The sequence below is a fragment of the Rhinoraja longicauda genome, chromosome 11 (genome assembly GCF_053455715.1).
Source record: "Rhinoraja longicauda isolate Sanriku21f chromosome 11, sRhiLon1.1, whole genome shotgun sequence".
Taxonomy (NCBI): domain Eukaryota; kingdom Metazoa; phylum Chordata; class Chondrichthyes; order Rajiformes; family Arhynchobatidae; genus Rhinoraja; species Rhinoraja longicauda.
Window position 1 is genome coordinate 55,476,054 of NC_135963.1, and position 20,389 is coordinate 55,496,442.

General features: G+C 49.5%; 1 protein-coding gene across 3 annotated transcripts in view; it reads left to right on the plus strand.

Moving 5' to 3' along the window:
- The window catches only part of ddr2a (discoidin domain receptor tyrosine kinase 2a), a 140,305-nt gene that overhangs the window by 76,365 nt on the left and 43,551 nt on the right, over positions 1–20,389 (plus strand). For all 3 annotated transcript variants that reach the window (XM_078407769.1, XM_078407771.1, XM_078407772.1), the window contains 3 exons: positions 14,002–14,104; positions 15,951–16,179; positions 18,546–18,693. In XM_078407769.1, coding sequence (XP_078263895.1) covers positions 14,002–14,104; positions 15,951–16,179; positions 18,546–18,693 — 480 coding nt within the window. The remainder of the gene's footprint in view (positions 1–14,001; positions 14,105–15,950; positions 16,180–18,545; positions 18,694–20,389) is intronic.

The following is a 20,389-nucleotide window of genomic DNA, read 5'->3' on the forward strand; positions in this document are numbered from 1 at the left end:
CAGCCAATAACCATATGAATGTTAAAACAAACTGCTGGAGTAACTCAGCGGGTCAGGCAGCATCTGTGGTGGTAGAGGGATGGTTGGTTTTGGATCGAGTCACTACAACAGTCTCATCAACTCCCTCCACAACTCTCCTGTATCTGTACACTGTAAACAGCTTATTTCACAAAATGCTGGAGTAACTCAGCGGGTCTGGCAGCATCTCGGGAGAGAAGGAATGGGCGACGTTTCGGGTCGAGACCCTTCTTCAGACTGATGTCAGGGGGGCGGGACAAAGGAAGGATGTAGGTGGAGACAGGAAGATAGAGGGAGAACTGGGAAGGAGGAGGGGAAGAGGGGGACAGAGGAACTATCTAAAGTTGGAGAAGTTAATGTTCATACCGCTGGGCTGCAAGCTGCCCAAGCAAAATATGAGGTGCTGTTCCTCCAATTTCCGGTGGGCCTCACTATGGCACTGGAGGAAGCCCATGACAGAAAGGTCAAACTGGGAGTGGGAGGGGGAGTTGAAGTGCTCAGCCACCGGGAGATCAGGTTGGTTAAGGCAGACTGAGCGAAGGTGTTGAGCGAATGATCGCTGAGCCTGCGTTTGGTTTCGCCGATGTAAAGAAACACTGTAAACTGCTTGATTGTAATCATGTAGTCTTTCAGCTGACTGGATAGCAAGTAACAAAAAAATCTTTTCACTGTACCTCGGTACACATGACATTAGACTAAACTAAACGAGACTATTCTCTCTATCCTGTATTGCACACTGTGGACAGCTTGATTGTAATCATGATTGAATTGAGACATGTGTATAGAGAGAGAGAGAGACACACACACACACACACACACACACACACACACACACACACACACACACACACACACACACACACACACAAAGAACTGCAGATGCTGGAATTTTGAGCAAAACAGAAAGTGCTGGAGTAACTCAGCGGGTCAGGCGGGATTCTTCAGAGAGGTCCTGATCTGAAACGTCACCCGTCCTTGTTTTCCAGTGATGTTGCCTGACCCACCGAGTTACTCCGGCACCTTGTGTCTACCTGTGGAGAGAATGGTCAGGTGACGTTTCAGGTCGGGCTGATGGTAGCAGGGGGGAGAAAGCAAAAAAGAGAAATGGAGGTGAGACAAACACTGGCAAGTGATAGGTGGATACACATGATGGGGGTTTGATTGGCCTATGGGTGGAATAAGTGACAGAGACTGGAGGTGAAAAGGGGACAAAAGAGTATAAGAAAATAACTGCAGATGCTGGTACAAATCGATTTATTCACAAAATGCTGGAGTAACTCAGCAGGTCAGGCAGCATCTCGGGAGAGAAGGAATGGGTGACGTTTCAGTCTGAAGAAGGGTCTCGACCCGAAACGTCACCCATTCCTTCTCTCCCGAGATGCTGCCTGACCTGCTGAGTTACTCCAGCATTTTGTGAATAAGGGGACAAAAGAGTGTCGGATAAGGAGAAAAGAGGGGTGTGATGTAAAGCTGGAGGGAGGGATATAGGTGGAAGAGGACAGGTGAGGGTGAGATCAAGAATGGCACGTTGGCGCAGCGGTACAGTTGCTGCCTCACAGCTCCGGAGACCCGGGTTCCATCCTGACTACAGGTGCTGTCTGTATGGAGTTTGTACGTTCTCTCCATGACCATGTGGGTTTTCTCCGGGTGCTCTGGTTTCCTCCCACACTCCAAAGACGTACAGGTTTGTAGGTTAATTGGCTTGGCATAATTGTAAATTGTCCCTAGTGGGTGTCGGATAGTGTTGGTGTGCGGGGATCGCTGGCCAGCACGGACTTGATGGGCCAAAGGGCCTGTTTCTACGCTCTATCTCTAAATGAAACGGTGACCGTGTGGGTTTCCTCCAGGTGCTCTGGCATCCCAAAGGCGTGTGGGTCTGTAAATTAATCAGCTCTCTTTAAATTGCCCCCTAGTGTGTAGGGAGTGGATGAGCAAGTTGGATAACGCAGAATTAGTGTGAACAGGTGATCGATCGATGGTCGGTATGGACTCGGTCAGTCTAGATGTAGGGTCTGGACCTGAAATGTCACCTGTTCATTCCCTCCACAGATGCTGCCTGACCCGCTGAGTTACTCCAGCGAGCCTCCTTTCTTTTACTTCTCTGTAACTGTCTTGAAGCCCATCCGGAATAAAATCTAAGATAAACGCAAAAAGGCTGGAGTAACTCAGCGGGTCAGGCAGCATCTCTGGAGTAAAGGAATAGGCGACCTTTCAGGTCGAGACCCTTCTTCAGACTGAGTCAGGGGAGAGGGAAACGAGAGATATAAAAGGAACATTGAACATATGAATGAAAGATATGCAAACGGTAATGATGACCAAGGAAAGGTGGAGACCACAATGGTCCGTTGTTGGCTGGGGGGGGAAGGTGAAAACGATTCTATGCAGACCTTGAAACTCAACAGGATGACAGTGAAACTAGTACGACGATTAAGGTAGGGGAGGGACAGACAGAGAGGGGGATGCAAGGGTTACTTGAAATTAGAGAAGTCAATATTCATACCACTGGGTTGTAAGCCGCCCAAGCAAAATATAAGGTGCTGTTCCTCCAATTTGCATTGGGCCTCACTCTGACAGTGGAGGAGGCCCAGGACAGAAAGGTCAGTGTGGGAATGGAAGGAGAGTTAAACTGTTTGGCAACCAGGAGATCAAAAACTGGGGGAATAAAATCTATTTTTGCATTGAACTTTGGGGAAAGCTTAGTTTTATGGTACCACTTTCTCGCTTTTACATTAGGTTGAAATATGATTCTTTTATCCGTCGACTGGCACTTTCATCCATCCAGTCTGAGACTGAGACTTAAAGCAGTTGAAATGGAAGCCCGTTTAACAGCTGAAATCACAATCCTCACCTCACTCTCAATGTTGCTCGCTATTTTCAACACTTGGGAGAGCTTGAATTTTTTTAGTGGTAGTGTTTCCATGCTCGGGATTTTTAGTTTAGTTTAGTTTAGTTTAGAGATACAGCGCGGAAACAGGCCCTTTGGCCCACCGGGTCCGCGCCGCCCAGCGATCCCTGCACATTAACACTACCCTACACACACACTAGGGGCAAAGTTTACATGTACACCCAGCCAATCAACCTACAAACCTGTACGTCTTTGGAGTGTGGGAGGAAACCAAAGATCTCGGAGAAAACCCACGTGGTCACGGGGAGAACGTACAAAGTCTACAGACAGCACCCGTAGTCAGGATGCAACTCCACCAGAAACGAGCCACAGTGCTGTTTCGTGTTAGCCCACGGCCTGGAGGAACCCAGACCAAAGTTGCAGTTTCAGCAGAGACTGAGGTGTAATCTGAGGCATTAGCCTGTCAGCCAGAATCGAGCACCAAAGCAAGGCTGCATGCCATTGATGAGCAGTTCCAGCTTGGTCAACGAGTCATGCATGTGAGTAAATAATTACTCGACTAGGTTAACCAACAAAGTCCGTGATGCTCTGCCAAAGTCAACCTTCGGGGTCACTGGTCACATGGTCAGAGCAAGAGTCAAAGAGTCAAAGAATCGCACAGCACAGAAACAGGCCCTTCAGCCCAACTCATGTCATAAGGAATAGGAGTAGAATTAGACCATTCGGCCCATCGAGTCTACTCCGCCATTCAATCATGGGCGATCTATCTCTCCGTCCTAACTCGTCCATGCCGATCAAGATAGATGGAAAGCATCTTGTCGGGATGCATCGCACTCTGGTTTGGGAACAGCCCCATCCAAGACCACAAGGAATTGTAGAGAGTTGTAGACATAGCCCAGACCATCACACAAACCCACGTCCCTTCCATTGGCTCCATCTACACTTCACGCTGCCTCAGCTGGACTGCCATCATAATCAAGGACCAGTCTCACCCCGGTCACAACCCCCCCCCCCCCCCCCCCTTCTCCCATCAGGCAAGAGTTTAGATTCAGATTCAGGGACAGTTTCTTCCCAGCTGTTGTAAGTTCATCCGTTCATAGGTCATAGGAGCAGGATTAGGCTGTTCGGGCCATTAAGTCTACTCCGCCACTCAATCATGGTTGATCTATTTTTCCCTCTGAATCCCATTCTCCTGCCTTCTCCCCATAACCTTTGACGCCCTTACTAATCAAGAACCTATCAACCTCTGCTTTAAAACCACCCAAAGCCTTGGCCTGCACGGCCATTTGGGACAACTGATCCATCCCCCCATCAGCTAGAGCGCGGCCCTGACATCCCATCTACCTCATGGGGATCTTAGAACTATCTTTAATCAGATGTTATCGGACTTCAATGTTATATCTTGCACAAAATGTTGTCCCCCTTATCCTTTATCTTTGCTCAGTGGTCGGCTTGATTGTAATCATGTGCAGTCTTTTCTCGGACAGGATAGCGCGCAAACAACAGCTGTTTTACTGTGCCTCGGTTCACGTGACAATAATGAACGAAACTAAACTAAACTATTTCACACTGTTCAATGTGCCATGTCATTTGAAATTGTAAGATAGTTATTGTTCAGAGTCTCATTGCACCTTTGTAATAATGCTTGGAACAGGAAAATCTGTTCTGGTATGTACCCTTCACCACATTGTCCGTTCTGCAATCTATCCTGGCCATTAAGCTGAAATTATGAGCTGAAGAGATGTGGCTTCTTACAAGAAGTAATCTTAAAAGAACCAGCCGATCGAAGTTAATATAATCAAGGACATAATCAAGGACGTAACCCAGCGTAATCAAGGACCGGTCTCACCCCGGTCACTCCCTCTCCCCCCCCCCCCCCTCTCCCATCAGGCAAGAGGTGCAGAAGTGTGAAAACGCACACCTCCAGATTCAGGGACAGTCTCTTCCCAGCTGTTATCAGGCAGCTGAACCACCCTATCACCAACTAGAGAGCGGTCCTGACCTACCATCTACCTCATTGGAGACCCTCAAACTATTTTTAATCGGACCATGGTGGACACAAAATGCTGGAGTAACTCAGCGGGACAGGCAGCATCTCTGGAGAGAAGGAATGGGTGACGTTTCAGGTCAAGACCTGTCTGGACTTTATCTTGCACTAAAGATTATTCCCTTTATCCTGTATCTGCACACTGTGGTCGACTTGATTGTAATCATGTATTATCTTTTCGCTGACTAGATAGCACGCAACAAAAGGTAGAAACTCTGGTGAAGGGTCAATGCGAAGAATCAGACTGAAGAAGGGTCTCGACCCGAAACGTCACCCATTCCTTCTCTCCCGAGATGCTGCCTGACCCGCTGAGTTACTCCAGCATTTTGTGTCAACCTTTGATTTAAACCAGCATCTGCAGTTTTTTTTCCCTATGCAACAAAAGTTTTTTTTTATTGTACCTCAGTACACATAAGCTAAACAAATGAATTATTAATTCTAGTAATAACCTTAATTAATTAATTCATTAATTAAACTAATTAATTACATCTGAGAGGCAGCATGATTTTCTGTGACTGTAGATGGTGATAATCTAATGATGACCACAGAACTTTTTTGAAGGGTCCTAACCCAAAAGGCCACCTATCCATGTGGTAGAAACGAAGAACTGCAGATGCTGGTTAATACACAAAAGGCCACAAAGTGCTGGAGTAACTCAGTGGGTCAGATTGCATCTCTGGTGAAGGCTAGGACTTTATTAGAGTCATAGAGTGATGCAGCATGGAACCAGGCTCTTCAGCCCAACTTGCCCACACCGGCAAACATGTCCCATCTGCAATAGTCTCACCTGCCCGCATTTGGCCCATATCCCTCTCCACCTGTCCTATCTAATGTACCTGTCTAAATGTTTCTTAAATGTTCAGATAGTTCCTGCCATCAAATACATCCTCTGGCAGCTTGTTGCATACACCCATCACCCTCCGTGTGTAAAAGATACCCCTCGTGTTCCTATTAAATCTTTCCCCCTCACCTTAAACCTTTGTCCTCTGGTTCTCGTTTCCCCTACTCTGGGCAAGAGTGCGTTTACCCAATCTATTCCTCGCACATTCCCTGCAGTGCAGGAGGCTGAATGATGATCTTCTTGAGGTGCATAAAATCATGAGGGTTACAGACAGGGTGAATGCACAGAGTCTTTTACCCAGCGGAAAGAAATCAAAAACCACAGGTCATGGATTTAAGGTGAGAGAGGCAAAATTTAATTGGAACCTCAGGGGCAACTTAGGTTGGTGCATGGCAGAGGAGGTACGATATCAGCATTTAAAAGACACTTGGACAGGTACATGAATAGGAAAGGTTAGAGGGATTGGGGCTAAATGGGGAGAAAGGGACAGGTTCGGATGAGGCATACAATACAATACAATACAATACAATACAATACAATACAATACAATACAATACATCTTTATTGTCATTGTACAGGGGTACAACGAGATTGGGAATGCACCTCCCATACGATGCAATAATTTAATTAGCTAGTCTGTATTAATTTAAACAACCCAATGAAACAAATTGGAACAGATTTAAGACAGAATAAAGTGCAAGTAGATCTGTGCCGGTTCACTGTGCGATGTGACCATCCGGCTCAGCAGGACCGGTTCATAGCAGCTATGGCCCTGGGGATGAAGCTGTTCCTGAGTCTGGAGGTGCGGGCGTAGAAGGCCTTGTATCGTCTGCCCGATGGTGGAAGTTCGAACTGACTGTTGCAGGGGTGTGAAGAGTCTTTGTGGATGCTGGTGGCTTTTCTGAGGCATCGTGTGTTGTAGATGCCCTCCAAGGCTGGTAGCTGTGTTCCGATGGTCCTCTGAGCTCTATGGACTACCCGCTGAAGAGCTTTCCTCTCTGCCTCCGTGCAGCTGAGATACCACACAGGGATGCCATATGTTAGGATGCTCTCTATGGTGCAGTGGTAGAAGCTGTTGGGGTAGACCAGACTTCTTCAGTGTTCTTAGGTAGAACAGTCGTTGGGTCAGCATGGACAAGTTGGGCAAAGGGCCTGCTTCTGTGCCATAGCCCTCAATGACTGACATCTGTGGATGGTTTTGCTCAAGATTCCAGCGTCTGTAATCCCCAGAGACTTCATTTCCCTCTGCCACACCTGGGGAACCACATATCTAAAACCGGAAAAAAACAGCTGCTTCATTTTCTGATGATGAAAAAATACTTGAAGACTTGGCACACTCTCATCCTTCCAGACAGTGTTGGGCTTTGACCAAATTTTTACACAAGATGGAAAAAAAAAGACCAATCATTGTTTGCTTAGGCGGCAAGATATCCTGGTTCTGCTTTTCCTATTTACATTCTTTAGTATTGTTTCTCAGAAAACATTGCTGCAATAATTGACATGAGCTGACCCTTTGGCTCACTGTAGGATAGACATGATTTATGTGTGTTGGAGCCAGTGGTAAGACAGTAAATATCAGGGAAACAAGCAGACTATTCATCTTGTATTTTTCATTCCCCTCCGCACAGAAGCCTTTTTACAGTTTTGCCTGAGGATTGGTCCGGGCAGCTGTAGAGTCCATGCAGGGTCGAGCACAGTACTTTTCCACTCTTTGCAACCAAAACTCAAGTCGTAGCGCGACTTATGTGTGTGTTCAATCCCTGGCTCTGTGGCTGACAACAGACACCCACTTATCCTGCTTGACGCCACATGGGCAAGGGAGGGGAGGGAGGGGAGGGGAGGGAGGGAATGGAAGGGAGGAGATGGAGGGGAGGGAGGAGAGGGGAAGGAGGAGATGGAGGGGAGGGAGGAGAGGGAGGGGAGGGAGGGAAGGGAGGAGATGGAGGGGAGGGAGGGAAGGGGAGGGAGGAGATGGAGGGGAGGGAGGGGAGGGAGGGAAGGGAGGAGATGGAGGGGAGGGAGGGGATGGAGGGGAGGGAGGGGAGGTGAGGGAGGGGGGAGGGAGGGAAGGGAGGAGATGGAGGGGGAGGGAGGGGAGGGGAGGGGGAGGGAGGGAGGGGAGGAGATGGAGGGGAGGGGAGGTGAGGAGATGGAGGGGGAGGGAGGGGAGGGAGGGGAGGGAGGGAAGGGAGGAGATGGAGGGGAGGGAGGGGATGGAGGGGAGGGAGGGGAGGTGAGGGAGGGGAGGGAGGGAAGGGAGGAGATGGAGGGGGAGGGAGGGGAGGGGAGGGGGAGGGAGGGAGGGGAGGAGATGGAGGGGAGGGGAGGTGAGGAGATGGAGGGGAGGGAGGGGAGGGAGGGGAGGGAGGAGATGGAGGGAGGGAAGGAAGGAGATGATGGGGAGGGAGGAGATGGAGGGGAGAGGAGGGAAGGGGGGGAGAGGAGGGAGGGGAGGGCATGGGAGGGGAGGGGAGGGAGGGGAGGGAGGAGATGGAGGGGAGGGGAGGTGAGGAGATGGAGGGGAGGGAGGGAGGGGAGGAGATGGAGGGAGGGAAGGAAGGAGATGATGGGGAGGGAGGAGATGGAGGGGAGAGGAGGGAAGGGGGGGGAGAGGAGGGAGGGGAGGAGAGGAGGGAGGGGAGGGCATGGGAGGGGAGGGGAGGGAGGGGAGGGGAGGGGAGGGGGAGGGAGGGAAGGGAGAGGTCAGCTGATAAATTAGAATGAAGACCTGACTAAAACTCACAAAAGTCTGACCACCTTACAACAGCAGAGCCACTATTTTCTGGAAGCAAAGTGATTGCAAATAGCTCCAGTTTTCTTCCCCGCTGTTATTAGGCAACTGAACCATCCTCTCACCAGCTTGAGAGTGGTCCTGACCTCCCATCTACCACATTGGAGACCCTCGGACTTTAATCGGACTTTACTCGGACTTTAATCGGACTTTACTGGACCTTATCTTTCACTAAACGTTATTCCCTTCATCCTGTATCTGTAGACTGTGGACGGGCTGATTGAAATCATGTACAGTCTTTCCGCTGACTGGATAGCAAGCAACAAAAATGCTTTTCACTGTACCTCGGCACACGTGACAATAAACGACACTAAACTAAACAATTCCCTTTATCATGTATCTGTACACTGTGGATGGCTCAATGACATAGAAACATAGAAAATAGGTGCAGGAGGAGGCCATTTGGCCCTTCGAGCCAGCACCACCATTCACTGTGATCATGGCTGATCGTCCACAATCAGTAACCCGAGCCTGCCTTCTCCCCATATCCCTTGATTGCACTAGCCCCTATTGTATTTATGTACAGTATTTCTGCTGACTGGATAGCACTCAACAAAAAAGCTTTTCGTTGTAACTTGGTACACGTGACAATAAACCAAATTGAACTAAAGTCTGTAGATTTGACTCTGCTTGTTTGTCTGAAGATTCTGTCTTAGCCCCACATAAGATGAGAGACGAAAGATTTAATATGAACCCAAGGAGCTACTTTTTCACTCAAAGGGTGGTGGGTTGTGTGGAACGAGCAGCCAGAGGAGGTAGTTGTGGCAGGAAATAGATAGGGTGAGCGCGCAGAGTATTTTACCTAGGGCAGGGGAATCAAGAACCAGAGGACATAGGTTTAAAGTGGGCAAGGGAAGATTTAATAGGAACCTGAGGGGTTCGCTCAAAGGGTGGTGGGTAGATGGAATGAGCTGCTGGAGGAAGTAGTTGAGGCAGGTTCTAGAACAACTTTTAAAAGGCATTTGGACAAGTTACATGGATAGGAGAAGTTAGGTTAGGATTCAGGTCCAAATGCAGGCAGGTGGGGCTAGTGTAGGTGGGGCATCTTAGTCAGTGTGGGCAAGTTGGGCTGAAGGGCTTGTTTCCATGCTACATGCCTATCCATAACGCTGCCAATCCATAATCTCCCTCCCTCAACTCCCACTCATTAGGGGGTGGAAGTTAAAAGCCATGGTGTCTTTGAATGACCAACTTTTCTCTGGGAATTACACCATCATCCTGCCATGGTTAATTTTGCGTTTGACTTAAAAAATAGCAGGCTTGTTTTCTTTGGAGATTTTATCAACCGGCATAAATCCTGTCGTTGTGTTTTGGCCAAAGGCAGTCGCCTTTGAAGTTTTGCTCTTTCTCCAAACCAGGGAAGGAAGCTTCCTACTTTTTTCAGTAACAGTCCCCGATGGTATTCTTGTTTTTCGCGATAAATTACGATCTTTATTTACTTTTCTCTTTCTTTTTAAGGATATAAAACAAGCGACTTGTGCTGCCCAATGCAGCTTATTCATTCAAGGGAGGAATGTAAATAAAATGTCAATAAAACCCTGGCTATAGATTCTATACAGCAGCCAATGCTGCTTTCACAAGTGTTGTTGATCTTCAATGAAATTCGCACTGCGTACTAAATTATTTGGCACCGAGGGCAGTATCTAAAGATAAATACCTGTGTGAAGTTAAGATACGTGCAACAATAGCGACCAAATGTCCATGAAAAGTACCTTTGTCTTATTAAATGCCACTGCCGAGAACAAAGGTGGCATTTTGGAGACAAGAGAAACTGCAGATGCTGGAATCTTGCGTGGAACACAAAGTACTGGAGTAACTCGGCGGGTCAGGCAGCATCTGGGGAGGACATGGATAGGCGACGTTTCGTGGCGGGGGCCCTTCTTCAGACATTTTGGGATTAATTAGGACTTTGTGAACATTGAGAAAATAACGCGAATGAGTCAGAAGCAGCACATTTCATATATATACTAGACCAAGTGGACCCGTTGGGCCCAAACCTCTACTGCATTAGTGCAGCACCCTCTCCCCCCCTTCTCCCCCTGCACACTTCCCACTCCCCCTCCCCACTCCCCCTCCCCGCTCCCCTTCCCTTCCCCCCCACCCCCCCTACCTCCCTCCCCCACCCTCCCCCTCCCTCCCCCCTTCCCCCGTTCCCTCCCCCTTCCCCTCCCCCCACTCCATCCCCCTCAACCCCCCTTATCCTCCCTCCTCCCCCTCCCTCCCCCCCCTCCCCCTTCCCTCCCTCAGATGGAGATAGATTTAAACTTTAAAATGTGAATAACTTAAAAAATATAACACCAATTTCAATAAAACGACCATTTTTACCATTAATGTGACGACGGTGAGTAAGGTGGGCCTAAAATTGTTGCGCTATCGTGTACCGTTTTGGCTGAAGTTCAGTCACAAACAAGATAACAAACGAGAGTTTTAGTATATAGATATATATATATATATAAATATATATATTCCATATGTATTGCAGGGGACTCCAGGGTATTAAATCAGAAGTATTAAATCAAAGTATTATAAGAAAATAACTGCAGATGCTGGTACAAATCGAAGGTATCTATTCACAAAATGCTGGAGTAACTCAGCAGGTCAGGCAGCATCTCGGGAGAGAAAGAATGGGTGACGTTTCGGGTCGAGACCCTTCTTCAGTCTGAAGAAGGGTCTCGACCCGAAACGTCACCCATTCCTTCTCTCCTGAGATGCTGCCTGACCTGCTGAGTTACTCCAGCATTTTGTGAATAAAAATCAAAGTATTAAATCAGAAGTATTAAATCAAAGTATCTGCACAGCTCCAGATTCAGGGACTGTCCCACTGAGTTACTCCAGCGTTTTGTGTCTATTTACAGTTTCCTCCCTGCTGTTATCACCAACTAGAGAGTGTCCCTGACCTCCCATCTACCTCATTGGAGACCTTCGGACTACCTTCAAACAGACGTTACTGGACTTTATCTTGCGATCAACGTTATTCCCTTTATCCTGTACCTGTTCTCGATTGTAATTGTGTTTAATTTAGTTTATTATTGGTCATGGGAACCGAGGTGCAGTGAAAAGCTTTTTTGTTGCGTGTTATCCAGTCAGCTGACGTTTTTTGCCCTCTGTGGATTAGCAAAAGTGTAAATGAGCCTTGGGTTAATGAATGCCCAAAGGTTATGAGTTGAGGGAAGGATCTGCATACACAATGTACGCGTTACAATGTTTGCTGACCATCAATATTGGGAAGGAGGGTAGGAAAATAACTGCAGATGCTGGTATAAACCGAAGGTAAATTCAGAAACGCTGCCTGACAAAAACAAACTCCAGAGATGCTGCCTGACAAAAAATAAATAAAAAATCTCCAGAGATGCCGCCTGACCCGCTGAGTTTCCCCAGCATTTTGTGATACCATCAATATTGAGAAAGTGTGGACAGGCACAAAAAGCTGGATAAACTCAGCGGGTCAGGCAGCATCTCTGGGGAGAAGGAATGGGTGATGTTTCGGGTGGAGACCCTTCTTCCGACTGAGAGTCAGGGGAGAGGGAATTGAGAGATATTGACGGTGACATAGAGAGAAATAGAACAAGTGAACGAGACATTAAAAAGCTGGAGTAACTCAGCAGCTCAGACAACACATAAGTCAAGTCAAGTCAAGTCAATTTATTTGTATAGCACATTTAAAAACAACCCACGTTGACCAAAGTGCTGCACATCTGACTCGGAAAAGAAAAGAAACATACAGTGGCAGGCAGCCAAACACAACGGCGCGGCCATCTTGAACAAAAAGCAACAGACAGCACAAGAAAGTATAACCAGGCTGAATTTTAACCCGACCCTTCCACCCCCAACCCCTTAATTTTACTTTACCAATTGGAGATTAATATTAAAAGTAATATTTCAACCTATCTGATTTATGTTAAAATTCACCTCTCATATGACTAAGGTCTTCCCAGATGCAACACCTGTCCCTTTACCTCCCCCCTCAACTCCATCCAAGGACTCAAACAGTCTTTCCAGGTGAGACAGAGGTTCACCTGCACCTCCTCCAACCTCATCTATTGCATCCGCTGCTCCAGATGTCAACTTCTTTACATCGGCGAGACCAAACGCAGGCTCGATGATCGCTTCGCTCAACACCTTCGCTCAGTCCGCCTTAGCCAACCTGATCTCCCGGTGGCTGAGCACTTCAACTCCCCCTCCCACTCCCAGTCTGACCTTTCTGTCATGGGCCTCCTCCAGTGCCATAGTGAAGCCCACCGGAAATTGGAGGAACAGCACCTCATATTTCGCCTGGGCAGCTTGCAGCCCAGCGGTATGAACATCGACTTCTCCAACTTTAGATAGTTCCTCTGTCCCTCTCTTCCCCTCCTCCTTCCCATATCTCCCTCTGTTTTCCTGTCTCCACCTATATCCTTCCTTTGTCCCACCCCCCTGGCATCAGTCTGAAGAAGGGTCTCGACCCGAAACGTCGCCCATTCCTTCTCTCCTGAGATGCTGCCTGACCTGCTTAGTTACTCCAGCATTTTGTGAATAAATACCTTCGATCTGCAGTTATTTTCTTACAAGATCTTCCCAGAAATGACCTAGACACAGATTGCTGGAGTAACTCAGTGGGTCAAGCAGCATGTCTGGAGAACATGCCAAGGTGATGTTTCAGGCCGTGACCCTTCTTCAGTCTGAAGAAGTGTCCCGACATAAATCGACACTTATCCGCGTTCTCCAGGGATGCTGCCTGACCCCCCTGAGTTACTCCGCTACTTTCTGTGCGTTTTTTTTTATTGGTTAACCAGCATCTGTAGTTCCTTGTTCATTGTAAATGACTTAATAGCTTGGGTACGAAGAAGGGTCCCGAGACGAAACGTCGCCTTGCCTCCACAAACGCTGCCTCCCCCACTGGGTTTCTCCAGCAGTTGTGGGTTCACTTGAGATTCCAGCAGTTCGTTGGCATGGGCAATAGTATTTTCATGGAAATGCAGGGAGAATATACTGTAGAGTTGACCCTGCTTTTCCAATATCAGAGCCAGTGAGACAGAGTGCAGGTCAATGCCTCAATGCCTCAGGTGGCATGTCCATTTGCCACAGAGGGGCGGCACGGTGGCGCAGCGGTAGAGTTGCTGCCTCACGGCGCCAGAGACCGGGTTCGATCCTGACTGCGGGTGCCGACTGTACGGAGTTTGTACGTTCTCCCCGTGACCTGCGTGGGTTTCCTCCGAGATCTTCGGTTTCCTCCCACACTCCAAAGACGTACAGGTTTGTAGGTTAATTAGCTGGGCAAATGTAAAAATTGTCCCTAGTGGGTGTAGGATAGTGTTAGTGTGAGGGGATCGCTGGGCGGCGCGGACCCGGTGGGCCGAAGGGCCTGTTTCTGCGCTGTATCTCTAAATCTAAAAATCTAAAATCTAAAAAAAAAAATCTAAACTAAGGCCGCAATGTCTCCGACTTATGAGCCAGGCTCCTGATTCTGTTGCCTTCCCCAGCTGTGTGTCGCTACCCCCTTGGGATGTCTGGAGGACAAATCCAGGATGAAGATATCAGCGCCTCCAGTCAGTGGTACGACTCGACGGCAGCCAAGCACGGCAGGTGAGTTGCCGCTGAAATACCATGGGTCCTGCACATCAGTCTCAGCGACCTGTCCCAGCTCAGTGGTTTGGTGGTAACAGCACAGGATGGCATGGCTGTAGGGTCCAATAAAATAGGGATAAAGGATTATCCCACAGGGCAGTCGATGGACATTTGACCCATTCAGTAAAGGGAAGGAGGGAGGAAGAGGGGAGGGAGAGAGGGATGGAAAGAATGGAAAGGGGGGAGAGGGGAGAGGGGGGGGGGGATCAATGGTGGGCAGAAGGAGTGAGAGAGGGGGAGGGAGGGAAGGTCTACTCCTATAACTTGTGAACGTGAAGAGGTAGGAGAGAGGGGGGAAGGGAAGAATTGTTGGGGGAGAGAGGGAGGGAACGTGAAGGAGGGAATGAGAGAGGGAGAGAGAGGGAGGGAGAGAGAGGGAGGGAGAGGGAGGGAGGGAGAGGGAGGGCGGAAGGGGCCAGTGGGGGCGAGAGGAAGGGAGAGAGCGAGGGAAGGAAAGGGTGGAAGGAGAGGGATGGAGTTGGAGAGGGGGAGGGAGGGAGGGACCCTGAAGGAATGAGGGAGGGAGGGAGGGAGGGTGAGAGAGAGGGAGAGGGAGAGTGGAAGGTAACAGTGGAAGGTAACGGGAGTGGAAGGGAGAGAGCGAGGGAAGGAAGGGGTGGAAGGAGAGGGATGGAGTTGGAGAGGGAGAGGGAGGGATGTTGGAAGTATGGAGAGCGAGAGGGAGGGAGAGGGATGGAGTTGGAAGGGGAGAGAGAGGTGTGAGGGGGAGATAGAGAGTGAGAGGTGTGTGAGGGGGAGAGGGGGAGGGCCACCAGTGGTCCATGCTCCCCCATAGCCCCTGATTCCATGTGCCCTGGTGATGATATGGGTGGGAGCAATAGTTCCTTGACTTTACTTGACTTTGAGCGGCATGGTGGCGCAGCGGTAGAGTTGCTGCCTTGCAGTGCTTACAGCCTCAGAGACCCGGGTTTGAACCTGACCACGGGTGCTGTCTGTACGGAGTTTGTACGTTCTCCCCGTGACCTGCATGGGATTTCTCTGGGTGCTCCAGTTTCCTACCACACTTCAAAGCCGTGCAGGTTTGTAGGTCAATTGGCTTGGTATAAATGCAAAAAATATTGTCCCTAATGTAGGATAGTGTTGATGTACCGGGATCGCTGGCCAGTGGGCCGAAAGGCCTGCTTTCGCTCTGCGTCTTTTTGAACTAAACTAAAAACTCTCGTTCATTCACCCTCCTCTCTCAAAGTGAGTTGCTTCACTTCAGACCTTCGCTTCACTGATCACGCCCTGCACCTGGTGAGCCAAGCGGTCTGACGAAGTCTTAGACAATAGACAATAGACAATAGGTGCAGGAGGAGGCCATTCGGCCCTTCGAGCCAGCACCGCCATTCAATGTGATCATGGCTGATCATTCTCAATCAGTACCCCGTTCCTGCCTTCTCCCCGTACCCCCTGACTCCGCTATCCTTAAGAGCTCTGTCCAGCTCTCTCTTGAATGCATTCAGAGAATTGGCCTCCACTGCCTTCTGAGGCAGAGAATTCCACAGATTCACAACTCTCTGACTGGCTGTTCTAACTGGCCTACCCCTTATTCTTAAACTGTGGCCCCTTGTTCTGGACTCCCCCAACATTGGGAACATGTTTCCTGCCTCTAACGTGTCCAACCCCTTAATAATCTTATACGTTTGGATAAGATCTCCTCTCATCCTTCTAAATTCCAGTGTACACAAGCCTAGTCGCTCCAGTCTTTCAACATATGACAGTCCCGCCATTCCGGGAATTAACCTAGTAAACCTACGCTGCACGCCCTCAATAGCAAGAATCTTGCTTCCTTGCCCCATAGACTGGACCTTGAAGGAGGGGATGGGGCCTGGTGCCCCCAAGGACCGGTGAACCCGCACGACACGGAGTTCCTGCAGGTGGACCTGCGGACCCTGCACTTTATCACCCTGGTGGGCACCCAGGGCCGGCACGCCAGGGGCCACGGCAATGAATTTGCCCAGATGTATCGCCTCGACTACAGCAGAGACGGAAACCGATGGAACTCGTGGAAAAATCGAGACGGCAAGCAGGTACATTCCAGTCCAGAGGCTGGAAAAATATAGTCTCTGTGGCAGTTATATTTTTCCACCAGAGGGTGGTGAATTTGTGGAATTCATTGCCACAGACGGCTGTGGAGGCCAAGTCAATGGGTCTATCCTTGGTAGATTCTTGATTAGTACGGGGGTCAGGGGTTATGGGGAGAAGGCAGGAGAATGGGGTTGAGCGGGAAAGATGGATCAGCCATGATTGGATGACAGAGTAGACTTGATGGGCCGAATGGCCTTATTCTGCTCTGAACTTTCCCATTTCAGGGACAATTTGGCATTGCCACATTGAATCTCCTGCCCACGATCAATACGCTGGGGCTACCAATGGTCTGAAACTGTAACGTGGCTATAATGTGGCTAGAAAAACACGTCAAAGCACGGAATCTGGAACTTTGGCGGTTGAGGGGAAACCTGATGCAAGTGTATAAAATTATCAGAGGCATAGATAGGGTAGACAGTCAGAACCTTTTTTTCCCCAAGGTGGTAATATCAAAGACTGGAGGGCATAGCTTGAAGGTGAGAGGGTACACATTTAAAGAGGATGTGCAGGGCAGGTGGTGCAACACAGCACAGTGGCGTAGATGGTAGAGCTGCTGCCTCACAGAGTGCTGGAGACCCAGTTCGATCCTGACCTCAGGTGCTGTTAATGTGGAGTTTTCACGTTCTCCCTGTGACAGCGTGGATTTCCTCCAGATGCTCCTGCATCTTTAGTTTCTTTTAGAGATACACTGCGGAAACAAGCCCTTCGGTCCACCAAGTCCGTGCCCACCAGCGATCGCCCATTCACGCTAGTTCTACCCTACACACCAGGGACAATTTACAGAAGCCAATTAACCCACAAACCTGAAGGTCCTTGGAATGTGGGAGGGGACCGGAACACCTGGAAAAAAAACCTTCCACAATCCAACGACGTGCAGGTTTGTAGGTTAACCGGTTTCTATATATTGTCCCGAGTGTGTAGGATAAACCGAGTGCGCGGGTGATCGTAGTCAGCGAAGACCCGGTGGGTCGAAGGGCCTGTTTCTCCGCTGTATCTCTGAACTCAACTCCTAAGACACTGTCTTCCAAACCCACCATGTCTACCTGCTGGAAATACACTGACAGCAAAATCATACGATACGATACGATACGATACGATACGATACGATACGATACGATACGATAGAACTTTATTTATCCCAGAGGGGAAATTGATCTACCAACAGTCATAAACACATAAGTCTCTGTACCACCCACTCCCCTGACTTCAGTCTGAAGATGGGTCTCAATCCAAAACGTCACCCATTGCCTGTCCCACCGAGTTGCTAGAGAAATTTGTGCCCAATCTTAGTCATAAACACAAAATATATGAAACATAAAATTAAAGTGACGAGTGGAAAGGATTGGAACCAACCATTGGAACACCATCCCATCATCTCGGGTTGCCAACTGTCCCGTATTAGCCGGGACATCCCGTATATTGGGCTAAATTGGTTTGTCCTGTACAGGACCACACTTGTCCCGTATTAGGCCTGGGGGCGCTGTAGGCTCGGACGCTATAGGCCCGGACGCTGTAGGCCCGGACGCTGTAGGCCCGGACACTGTAGGCCCGGACGCTGTAGGCCAGGAAGCTGTAGGCCAGGAAGCTGTAGGCTCGGACGCTGTAGGCCCGGACGCTGTGGGTCCGGAAGCTGTAGGCCCGGACGCTGTAGGCCTGGACGCTGTAGGTCCGGACACTGTAGGCCCGGAAGCTATGGGCCTGGACACTGTGGGCCCGGACGCTGTAGGTCCGGGCAGTGTAGGTCTGGACAGTGTAGGACCGGAGGCCCGGGTGCCGAGTAACGGAGGTTGTGTAGCAACCCGCCTCTTGGCCCAGGCGGCCGCCATTGGTGGAGCGGGAGCACATGGCCGCTGGCTGGGTGAGGTCACATAGGGCGCGGGGCAGTGACGTCACCTTGTCCCTTATTTGGGAGAGAGTTGGCACCCCTACCATCATCACCCCTTCACACCATCAGACCCTCACACCCCCCCTCCTCACACCCCCCTCACACCCCCCCACCCCCTCACACACCCCCCTCACCCCCTCACACCCCCCTCACCCCCTCACACCCCCTCACCCCCTCACACTCTCAGACCCTCACACCCCCCTCCTCACACCCTCACACCCCCCCTCACACCCTCCCTCACCCCCTCACACCCTCACACTCTCCCCTCACACCCCCCCCCCCATCATCCCGCCACCCCCCCCCCCCATCATCCCGCCATCCCCCCCCCCAAGCCACACACCTTCCTGACCTGGTAATATTAGCACTTGGAAAAGTCATATTCTTGCCATTTAATTGCTTCATGCTTTCTTCTTCTCTCCTCAGATAATTGAAGGCAATGTAAACCCGTACGACCCTGTGCTGAGGGACCTGGAGCCCCCGATGATAGCCAGATTTGTCCGGTTCATACCAATTACTGACCACTCAATGAGTGTGTGTATGAGGGTGGAACTCTACGGATGTGAATGGTTAGGTAAGTGAATCAGGCATTTAAATCCAAAACTACCCAGCCCAAATACGCAGACTTCCACGTTCAAATGATGTCTCTGGGCATTCGGTCGACTAGAGGGTGGGTGGGGAGAAGGGACGTAGAAGGATTATGCAGAGATACAGAGAGAGAGATACACTGTGGATGTTTTGATTGTAATCAGGTACAGTCTTCATGCAGATTGGATAGCTCGCAACAAAATAAGCTTTTCACTGTACGCATGGCAGGAATAAACTAAACTAAAACTAAAGCATGGAAACAGATCCCTTGTGCCACTGAGTCCACACTGACCATCTGAAGAAGGGTTCCGACCCGAAACGTCACCTCTTCCTTCTCTCCAGAGATGCTGCCTGACCCACTGAGTTACTCCAGTATTTTGTGTCTGTCTATGTTCTGACCATCAACCGCCCATTTACACTAATCCTACTCTAATCTAAACTTTTTTTCTCCACATTGTTAGCAATTCCCCTCAAGTTCTACCACACAACTTCTAAACAATTTACAGAGGGCCAATTAACCTGCAACCCAGAGAAAACCCACACGGTCGGTCGCAGGATCGAACCCGGGTCTCTGGTGCTGTGAGTCTATGGCTCTACCTGCTATGCCACACTGCTACCCCTAGAGTGGAGGGGGTGATGTTTATATACAGGGAGAGTTGAGCGACTAAAGGGCCTGTCCCAGTTACGCGATATTTAAGGCGACTGCCGGCGACTGTCAAAGTTGTAGCAGATGGCCAAAATTTTCTTTTACCCCACGACAATGACCACGACAATGACCGCGACAATGACCACGACAATGACCACGACAATGACCACGACAGTGACCACGACAATGACCACGACAGTGACCACGACAATGACCACGATAATGACCGCGACAATGACCTCGACAGTGACCACGACAATGACCACGACAATGACCACGACAATGACCACGACAATGACCATGACAATGACCACGACAATGACCACGACAATGCCGAGTCAGGTCGATACAAGTCACTTTTTTTGTGAAACTAGCACCTGGCTAAGAGACTACACTGTCTTCGGAAACATCGCGAAATTCCCACGCTTACCTGACCGTCAAACTGCCGCCTCCAATCTACCTGTCAAATGTCCTGACGGTAAATAAATTGGTTAAACAAAACTATCTTCCGGTATCTTCAAATGCCTTTTCTTAATTTAACATTACGTGCTTCTAAATGCATCTGCGACAATCTAGCAAACCTGGGGACAGCGTGCGACAGACAGCGCCCGCAATAAGCTACGATACCTGGCGACAAGCCAGCTGTCGCCGAGGAATTTCTATCTGGACATTTTTTCCGCGACGCGCCGAGATCCGCTACGATTCATAGAAGACTCCTCACGATCGTGCCCGCGACACCCCGGCAAACGGTCAGCGACAGCCTAGTCACCGGCAGTCGCCTTAAAGTCGCCTAAGTGGGACAGGCCCTTAATACTAAGGAATGGTATTAAAGGAGAGAGATGTGAAAACCACTGCAAATAAAATAAAGAGGTGGGAACCTATCCACACTATCTACACAATGCAGATCACCATAAGATAGACACAAAATGCTGGAGCAATTCAGCGGGTCTGACAGCATCTCTGGAGAAAAGGAATAGGTGACGTTTCGGGTCGAGACCCTTCTTCAAACTGAGCCATAAACTAACTTAGTGAGACC